Below are 10,744 nucleotides of genomic sequence, written 5' to 3'. Positions count from 1 at the left end.
AAACTCAGATTAAAATTGTACAAAATGATATCGATGCCATGTTGATGAAGTTGATGAAATAATGAAGAAACAATCAAGTGCTAACATGTGCTCTGATGAAGGCGCCCCGACACGCGTCAGCATGAAACATTATTGAAGGGGATTAAGTTGCAGTCCTTAGTTTCTTTTACATTCCATTGCCCAATTGTGTTTCTTAGATTGGCAATTTAATATTGCTATTGGTGTTGCCTGTACGAAACCTATAGGCTGTAGACTGAATAATTATATAATTTCATTCTCAAACATTTCTAAAACGTTCATATATTAGGCTATATATTAGGCTACTCAACGATTAGATAACTCAAGTGCTATACTTTTTATATGCTACCATCTAAGAATGAGCTATAGTGGCCTAATGTAAACACGTCTGACAAATATTTCGCTTCAGGATGATTGTTGGGGGGACAAAAGAGTCTCATGAGTTTCAAAACGGTGCTGTAACTTTGACAACATGTTGTAACGAACTCAAAGGAAGGAAACGCTCTTTGTTGACGCTATTGTCCCTGTCTGGACATGGCGAGAGATTCCAAGACAGTTGTGTCAATGAGCCAGCAGACATCAATGCACTAGACAGTGACCTTGAACTGCCGAAGCGCCAATTGGTAGGCCCATTGCGTTCTAAGGTTAAAAAAAAACGTAAAGAATGAACTTGAGTCAGAGAAACGCGGAAGTTTCCCCACCTTTTTACAACTAAACTGTATGTTAAAATATGATTCCTGAGTCTTGTGTTCAATATAAATATAAGTGATCTTGCTGTTTTTTCTTCTTCCTTTCGAGGCGTCAGGTTTTGTAGTTATTCTTTTTTTTTAATGGTTGTCATTATGCGGCCTTATCTTCTTTTTCACCAAGGTAACTTCCGTGTTTGCCAAACTGACTGTTCTTTAACCTCATAACTTGTGATAAGCACCGTGTGCGCTGATAAATGGATAGGCTACATTAGCACAAACATCAAATATGTATTGGCCTGTGTGTTAGTGATCGTAGAGATCATAAACTGTTGTTATGAGATTCCCCTTCTACTTTGGTCATTACCATCCTAGCACCCTAACCTTTGCAATGACTGAAGCGGTGAATGACTGGAGGTCGATGACTAATGGTGTCTTTTTCTGATAATAATTATAATATGCCTACAACATTTTGTGAACTTTTGCAGCATATAGGCCTACTCCACGTAAGTAATTGCGGCAGGTAGCCTTGTGGTTAGAGCTTTGGGCCAGTAACCGTAAAGTTGCTGGATCGAATCTCCGAGCTGACAAGGTGAAAATCTGTCGTTCTACCCCTGAACAAGGCAGTTAACCCACTGTTCCCCGGTAGGCCGTCATTGTAAATAAGAATTTGGTCTTAACTGACTTGCTTAGTTAAAAAAATGATGTAACTTTTTTTTTAACTAATCCGAACGCCATTGATTTGAAAATCCACGGCAAATGACCCATACACAAAAGCCGTTTTGAACGATCCACTAACTACATCAGTTATTTGAGGCAGAACAAAACAGGTTATAAGTACAAGACCACAAACAGTCCTTGGAAATCCATGTCATGTGTTTCATTAGTTTGTATTTGCAGTCATTTGTTTATGGAAAGGGTCCTATTTGGGTAGTCTATTACGCACATTTTTTTAAATACTCGGGGTTTACCCCCTCCTAATCTTTACCCCCAAAAAAAACATACTAGCCTGGGAATCAGATAATGTTTCTTTTTTCTTCAATTGTCTTTTATCATTGGTAAAAAGGGGACACATTGATTGACAGCTGAAACAGGCTATGCGTGCTCTTTGAACATCTATTGCATATGCAGTTTAAGACCCGTGGCACTTTTTTAACTCACATGTCCCAAATATTAAAGATTGCACTTATTGTAGCTATATTTTTTTATCTCCTTCTGACCTCAGAAGCCTTCCTTCCGTAGCTCTAATGCAAAGCTTTCGTTATCCCATTTAAATGTTCCATACAGAAAAACTATCTTTATTTTGGGACTAATGTGATATTTTCTTTCTCACAGAAGTATGCAAATGCACATGCAAACGCACTGCCGACTTCCAAAGCTGACGTTAGTTATAAATGTGGCATTGTATATTAGGCCAAGCCTCTTTCCAGCCTTCTTGGCGAATATCAACCCTTATAGATACAATATTTTTTTTTTTTGTCGCATAGCAGAAGCTGCTGCAGAAGCCAATGCTTCCATGAAAAGTGATATGTATGGGCAGGTTTATTACACATTGATAAAATAGCGACTCCTCTCTTTAAGATGTGGAGTATGCACACATAGGCCCACTATTGCACTGTAACAAGAATGGCAATCCATTAGCAATTTCTTAATATGCAATGTTTTGTTTATAGCTTACGTAATTGCTATCATTTGGCAAATAGGCAAATTATTAGAAAGCGGTGAAGGTTGTCAGGAATTTCGAGAATAGCAACATTAGGCCTACACGAGTAATGTTAAAATGAGAAGTGGGTAGTGGGTAGTGGGTAGTGGGTAGTGGGTAGGCCTATGTCTAAGCCAAAAATTAAGTCTTTGTTCAATTCCATTTCCTACATGTTGTTGTGGCAATGGAACACTTTCCTAATTGCACCAGCCAGTCTCTTCATGGAAATGCGCACGGCTCAATGCATGCCTATTTTGCCATTTCTTTCGTTTAAATATGATCATTACTCGGGGAGCCCTTGTTTCACAGTATCATACAGATGTTTAGTTAACTTACTCAACTTGTTTGGGACAGGGGCGCTCAATTGCAAATCAATTAATAAAAACGCTCTGTGATGAATTTCGACTGATGAAGCGCTTTTAAGTTGCTTTGACCACCTTGTTAAACCCACATAAAAAATAATAGTTTATAACAAGCTACCCAATGTATGGCTACGAACGTTTAATAGGATAAATGTTGAACTTGTTCCTTGGAAATGCTCTTAAAATAACCTTATTGCAGATCATCTTTTTTACAGAGTCAAAGGTTTCAACTTACTGACTCCGTTACTGTAAATACCAGAGAAATGAGGCTGTGAGTATCAGTCGTTCCCTAAAATAGACCCGTAAAGTGGAGCATCACAGCTTTATATGACATTCAATTCGTCTGTAATTTGCTCTAAAATAAAGAGTGAGGCATGCACACCCAACAATGGTAGATATTTGGTGGGGGGAAAACAATATAACACTTACAGACCTTTGTGCAGCTGCCTTGTAACCGTTAAATGACATATTAAAAAGAAAAGACAGGCTCTGGGAAAACTTTACTAAGATCAATATGGCCTGTAGCCTAATATTAATGGATTGGGTCATCACTTGAAAATAAAAGAGTAGAGTATTTTGAAGCAATAAGGAGAAATCAAACAAGCAATAAAGAGAAAACAAACCCAGATTTTCTTTTGCATAAAATGTATTTTAAAAAGCATATAAAACCCATAGTACAGAAGTTAATGTTTTGTTTGGTCAGACATGGACATAGTGGGTGGCACCTTCTGTAACACAAGTTGGTGAGGACATGTGATCCTATTCCGACCAATCAGGCGTGCCGCTCGGTTTCACTATGTTAAATGTCAGATCGCTATAAACTAGAAGCTCTTGGTCGGGCCCGCCGAAATGGGCGAGCATAATCTTCTTAATCCCGGGTCCGGGTTTGTGGGACCTTTGGTAAACATCCACACTGGAGACACATTTTACCTCCCCAATTTCAGAGCGTCTGGGGGACAACTGGCGGGTCTACCCTCTCTCTCCTACCCAAGAAGGGACAATGTATGCTCGCTCCCTTGGACCCCTTCGGAGCCGTGCAATGGATATCCTCAACCCTACTTTAGCAGTCCCATGCCCATTAATCCCTCTTTCAACCGTGCATGTGAAATCACCAGACAAGATGAAAGCAAATGTTTTTACAGCAACGGTGGCGGCAACAGGGAACCCTGCGCTGAAAGCGCAATCCTCAAACGTGAAGAGAGGGCAAGAGGAGACTCCTCTTCATCCATAATGACGGAGCATGGACAGCACAACGGGATGGGCAACAATGGTCCATTTTCCAAGTACGACTATGGCGCCGAGCAGTTGACCCAAGATCCGCCATCCTGTCAATCCCTAGAATCTGACTCCAGTTCATCGCTGCTCAATGAAGGGAGCAAATCTTCTGCAGGCATCGCTCAGGCGTTGACATCCCCTGGCAATCACGCACTAAGCACAGAAGCCTGTGGAGGTGAGTTATTGGACATTAACAATGGAATGTTATGTGCTTGTTTTTGTCATTGGAATCTTATTTCTTGATTTGTTGATAGTCCTATTGCTCGTCTTTATAAATTCTTAGGATGCTGAATTGACACGAGGCTTGCATGTTGGGGTGAGCGCCGCTAGGGGAAGCATTCAAGGAAGGGTACATATTTTCGTTTACACTCAGCCTTTTACACACCAGTAAACCCTTACAGCACCATAAAAATTCGATATTGTTTGTGGTAAAAATGAGAATGTCTTGTGGTAAAAATGAGAATTGACACACAATATTTTGAACAATTTCAACCTATAGGAGATCAGGATAAAGTCAGAAAAAACATAGACTCAAGGTTTTTGATAGTTTGTTGCAAATTAAATCAGACACCGAAAAAATGCATGCTGTTATTCACAAGAACTCTAGCTTGCATGCCTTTGGCAATTCGATATGCTTGAGAGTGAGACTATCGTTATTGACGACCTTAACTGCCACTGTAAACCTGACACAGACTAATGTGAATTACAGCGTATCTATCCACAATCAAATTACAAGATGTCATACGTCCCACTGTCTCACCACACATTCTTTGGTGAAATTCAAAATTGTAAATGCCATTTACATAATAAACAGTAGTAGTATAATATAATTTGTTTGAGTGTCCATATTCTACTCCGAATGTTAACTCATTGTTTTAAATTAGTCTGTTTTAAGACTGGGCCAGGAACTGCTCACACTGATGACAAAAGCTTTCAAAATACGTTTGATAACCAGCTCTATAGAATCAACTGATGCAGTGCAGGACTTTTACCTTAGCTTGGCGATGTATGCCAAACTATAGGCTATAGAGCCTATACGTTCATCCATGCTCACCCATCCACTTCTTCTACCCTCTCCAGGCGCCCCGTGGTATCCAATGCACACCCGAACCCGAAAGAAACGTAAACCCTACTCCAAACTCCAGCTGGCTGAGCTGGAAGGCGATTTCATGCTCAATGAGTTCATCACCAGACAGCGGCGGAGGGAACTCTCTGACCGCCTAAACCTCAGCGACCAACAGGTTAAAATATGGTTCCAGAACCGGCGTATGAAGAAGAAGAGATTGATGCTTAGGGAGCAGGCCCTGTCCTTCTTCTAAAAGGGAGAGAGAGGGGAAAGAGAGATTGTGAAGCGGAATATAGGCAGGCAGGCAGTATTTTAAATTAAACGTACTGTATTTTGGTGTTATCAAATTCGATCGCATAGCATGCACAGTATGAAGTCTGATGTCCTTAAGAAGGAGGACGCATCTGGTTTATCACTACATACTTCGAAAAACATATTTCCAAATATATGTTTATCTGACCTTGAGTCGCATAAAACGTTACGAAAGTAGTGACAGTGCAAGGGGGTAAAGTATTCCCTAGCCTGTATTCTGTGTTCTTTGATAGGCCTATAGAAACATCTAATTAGTAAACGCTTTTTTGATACATATATATTTGACTGTGTAGTTTCCCATAACTTTACCAATACAATAACTACACACTTGTGGCTCACTCGCTATGGCGGAACGTCCTAGATCAACCAAGGTCACAATCATTGAAAAAATGTTTTGGAACTAATCAAAGTTTATCTGGGGTTTAAAAATGTATTTAATTTAAGATATGAACAAGTAGCCTATAGTTGTGAAGAATATGAAGCTAACAGAAAGCTACGGATGTCATGCTATTGGCTTCAAGTCAATTGTAAGTATAAATTAATAGCTCAGTTCAATTCACGAATGCATAGCAGCCTGTATTTATAAACCATTTACGTCCATCACCTGAGTTTAGTGGAATTATGATTGAACTGACCACGATTCTGTTTCATAAGTTAGAGTTTATAGGGCTACTATAGCCTATACGTCTATGTAGGCGACGGTGCATTATGGGTATGGCGCATAACAGTTTACATCTAATCTACATTCCACCAGTAGTCTATTTAATAAGTCATGACATATATTTTTCCAAAATCGACCCCAGAACCTATAACAATCATTACATTGCAGAATCCTAAAACAATTACAATGGTAATGCAAGGCTGAATTTGAGCTATGGTCTAAATAAGCATAGGCCTATTATTTGATAGCCTATTATCTTGATTGTATAGTGGACAATAAGACATTTTGGGGCATGCAATTAAAATCCTTAGTTACGTATTTTCAATCAGTCACCGGCTCTAGGGGACGTGCATGGCCACGGTCAAGGACAACAACAATGCCCTACACCCTACTGCTGTTTTTTAAATTGCGTTTCGATATTGTTTGTCAATCACAACACTTTGATTTGCCAAAATCGGTTATCTGGTATTACATTTCTCGTCCCACTTAAACACACACACACACACACACATTTGCTGAGGTTTGCAGTCTTTAAAGGCTGGGGGGACTGCGATAAGCTATTTGAGGGTATTTTGGGACGGGTGGGCAAGTGTCCATGCTGCTATTTCTGTGCGGAATGATCCGCTGATTCTCTCGACGCTTGAACGCAAAGTAATAGCCTATGTACGGTCATGACTATTTATCGACTGCGATCTGTTTACTGCAATAATAATTGGCGGCTTGTGTAGACTAATATCTTTTTCCGTAAACACTCGGACACATCCCTATTAGATCCCTCTTTAAAACGTGTATTTCCTGTGTAAATAACTGAGCAGTTGTCATGGAGTAGGTGAAAATCTTCTGGTTTAAGGCCGTCCCTTACTTAGCCCCACAAGGGTATGAATGAGAGCAGTGAAAATGGGTCCTAACTGCAAACGGCTCTTCTTTCGATTGGATTGATATTTAATACCAAAAAGACTAATACATGTTTTGAGAAGTACATGTAATGTAGGCTTGTATAGGATATCCACTGTAAGATGTGAATTAGGTCGAGAAATTGCGCAAAAAGGATTTATTGTCGCGCAATTTGGGCCTATCCGTTCTATCACCAAATACTGAAATTCACTTACCTTCTATGCATTGATGATTATTGCTTGTTGTCTACTACATATTTTCTATTATCGTTATAGTAATTATCATATTGAAAGCTATAATTAGGCTATATCTTAATGTTTTAAAAAGTAGTCAGTAGCTGTATTATTGTCGAAGTGACAGTGTTTGCAAAGAATTTGGAATAAGTTCTCCTCTATAGGAATTTCGTTCATGAAAATACAGTATACATGTCCTGAATTGTTTATGCTGCTCTCTCTCTCTCTCTCTCTCTCTCTCTCTCTCTCTCTCTCTCTCTCTCTCTCCTCTCTCTCTCTCTCTCTCTCTCTCTCTCTCTCCCTCTCTCTCTCTCTCTCTCTCTCTCTCTCTCTCTCTCTCTCTCTCTCTCTCTCTCTCTCTCTCTCTCTCTCTCTCTCTCTCTCTCTCTTTCCCTCTCTCTCTCTCTCTCTCTCTCTCTCATCTCAGTATTATTCAATATGTTACCCGTTTGTTGTCTCCACGTAATCAACTCACTTGCGAGTAGGCATATGCTATATTGTAAAAATTAGAATGTAGATAACTGCATTTTAGAATGTCCAATGTGATAGATTTTCGTTTTGTCTGTGTTGTTATGTAACATCATATCCAGTGTATAGAATACATTGGCGATTGTGTGCCCTGCCCTATACCAATATGAATTACATGAATGTTTCAATGTATGTGTAAGGTGTATTATGTCTATTAAAATATGTTAACTTTTATATTTTTATCATATTGTTAAGGTAATTATCCAGATTTTTCTGAGTTACAGTTCATATAAGGAAATCAGTCAATTGAAATAAATGAATTGCGCCCTAATCTATTGATTTCACATGAATGGGAAACAGATATGCATCTATTGGTCACAGATACCTTTAAAAAAAAATGGGCCTCGCAATGGGTCTCAGGATCTCGTCACGGTATTTCTGTTAATTCAAATTGCCATAGATAAAATGCAATTTTGCTCGTTGTCCGTAGCTTATGCCTGTCCATACCGTAATTCACAAGGTTGACGTCACCAAATACTGAAATTCACTTACCTTCTATGCATTGATGATTACTGCTTGTTGTCTGCTACATATTCTCTATTATCCTTATAGTCATTATCATATTGAAAGCTATAAGTAGGCTATATTTTAATGTTATAAAAAGTGGTAAATATGACGCCATACACGTGGTCTGCGGTTGTGAGGCCAGTTGGACATACTGCTCTAAAATGACATGGTAAAGAAATGAATGTTAAATTATCTGGCAACAGCTCTGGTGGACATTCCTGCAGTCAGCATGCCAGTTGCAGCTCCCTCAAAACTTGAGACATCTGTGGCATTATTTTGTGTGACAGAACTGCACATTTTAGAGTGGCCTTTTATTGTCCACAGCACACAGCAACTGTGTAATGATTATGCTGTTTAATCAGCTTCTTGATATGCCACACCTGTCAGGTGGGTGGATTATCTTGACAAAGGATAAAATGCTCACCAACTGGGATGTAAACAAATTTGTGCACAACATTTGAGAGAAATAATATTTTGTGCTTATGGATGTCTGGGATCTTTTATTTCATCTTATGAAACACGGGACAAGCACTTTACAAGTTGCGTTTATATTTTTGTTGTGTAATTGGAGTAATGATTAACATCAATATTGCTACACGTGGAGGGATTATAGTCGTTTTTGTGTGCATGTAGGCTAAACATAAAGCACCTGTAGAGTACACGCCATTCTGTGCATCCTAACAACCAACATAATATTGCAAACGCATTCACCTTACCCGAGGCGCACTAACAGAAGTAGCCTGACGCCTTTTGATTCTCAGCCACTAATATCAAGCAAAACATTTTATAAGGTATAGTGAGTGGTACGAGGGCTGATAGCAATGAATCCAGTTATGTTTCCTTTTTAAACAAGCTGGCCGTAGCAAGCTATGCTTTTACAAGGCTGCGAAGAGGATGCAATAAAATAATAGATTTGCTGTGTAACACTTTTCCCGCCGCTTGCACATCCGCATAACAGTATGGTTCAATATAGGCTGATTAGCGGAAATTGCAACATGACGATATTTTTTAGGAACGCATGTCTTTGTTTTGCTTTGCTCTTGAAATGTGTCATTTATCTTCAACCATACACTTTGCTAAATAGATTTTGTTTTATGAGAGGAACTTTAAATTGTGAAAACATTCGTTTCTCAGCGCAGGTTTAGAACCGTTGGATCGGGCCTTGTTACAGCTCCAGAGACCAAAAACATCAATAGCAACTACCACTTTGTGTTCAGAATAAAAAGCTTATTCCATCATATTCATGCTTTTACATAATTGGATTTCTCGCACTGAACTTGAGTTAACTTAAAGCTTTATTTAGAGAAATGCTTTCAGATTCCCACATTCAACACGTAGGCCTGCCTCTGATCACACATAGGCTACCTCTACTCAACTTGACATTGGGTTTAGCGAAACATAGTATAGTGTTCATTTCAACCACTTTTAAATTTAGTAAATACAATTAATCTTAGATCAACTCATCGAGTATGCTAAAGGCCATCCATTGGCTCTCTAGCCTAAATTCCTTTTACAAATAATTTAAGCATTATCCAAATGTCTTGTCTTGACCATATATCTGCGTTAAAAAAACATGTATTTAAAAGCCTTTTTGTGATTTGGCAAATTATTTGGATTTTAGCCTATCGTAATCGGTTCTTAAATCTAACCTAGATATTGTATGTCTGCGAAAAAGAAACGAGAAGTGAATTAGGCTGCACTTAAAGGTAAAATTCACTAGTTTTGGCCATGCATGTTTAGGGAGGGGGACAAGAGTCACAAATGGTAGGCATTACTCTTTGTACAGAGCTATGTGTCTGCACTGATTATACTCCTGTTCTTGCCGTCAAACAACAAGTCGCGTGGAATTTAGATTTAGTCTCAGGGTTACATTTTATCAAGTAGGCTAGTCACAATGTCTTATTCTAATTATTAATGTAGTAAAATGATATCTTCCCATATGCACGGAGACGCTGAATGCGTTTTCACCTAAACCTTTTGGTCCAAGTGGAGCTGCTGAATGTATCATGTATATTGAAAATACAGATGCAAGTGTATGACATATATCATATTGGATAACCAACAGCTAGTTTTGACTTTGAGACGGTCTGCGGGCTCTTTTATGGCGGCTTGTCTGTGAAGCTCAAAGGTCAGAGCTGTCTACGTTGACGCAGACCTTGAATGTGGGACCAAGGCCTCCCTCTGCCGAGAGAGACCGGCTGGGAGATTCTGTTTGTGAGTCTCTGCGCTCCATAGCGTTGTGTCACATCCAAAAGGACCAAAATCGAAATTTGGCCTCAAGAACGTTGTGTGCATTTTAGTTTTAGAGTTGAGTGTACTGTTTTGAACTATAATAATATATATTTACAAATGATAGGATAGAAAAGGCCAAGAGTCTCAAAAAACGTCGTGCATAATCATCCACCCAAAATGACACACACACACACACACACACACACACACACACACACACACACACACACACACACACACACAGAGAGAGAGAGAGAGAGAAGGAGAG

At 39.2% G+C, this 10,744-nt stretch overlaps 1 protein-coding gene across 1 annotated transcript; it reads left to right on the top strand.

Moving 5' to 3' along the window:
* Positions 1-3,617: 3,617 nt before the first annotated feature.
* Positions 3,618-5,518, top strand: LOC129815984 (homeobox protein Hox-C12a-like). The gene is made up of 2 exons (XM_055870186.1): positions 3,618-4,218; positions 5,124-5,518. Exons 1-2 carry the CDS (start codon positions 3,618-3,620, stop codon positions 5,360-5,362), a joined length of 840 nt encoding a protein of 279 aa, XP_055726161.1. The 3' UTR covers positions 5,363-5,518.
* Positions 5,519-10,744: the final 5,226 nt, after the last annotated feature.

The sequence above is a fragment of the Salvelinus fontinalis genome, chromosome 18 (assembly GCF_029448725.1).
Source record: "Salvelinus fontinalis isolate EN_2023a chromosome 18, ASM2944872v1, whole genome shotgun sequence".
Classification (NCBI taxonomy): Eukaryota; Metazoa; Chordata; class Actinopteri; order Salmoniformes; family Salmonidae; genus Salvelinus; species Salvelinus fontinalis.
Note: the sequence above shows the minus strand (reverse complement) of the source record. Positions and strands in the feature narration are given on the sequence as shown.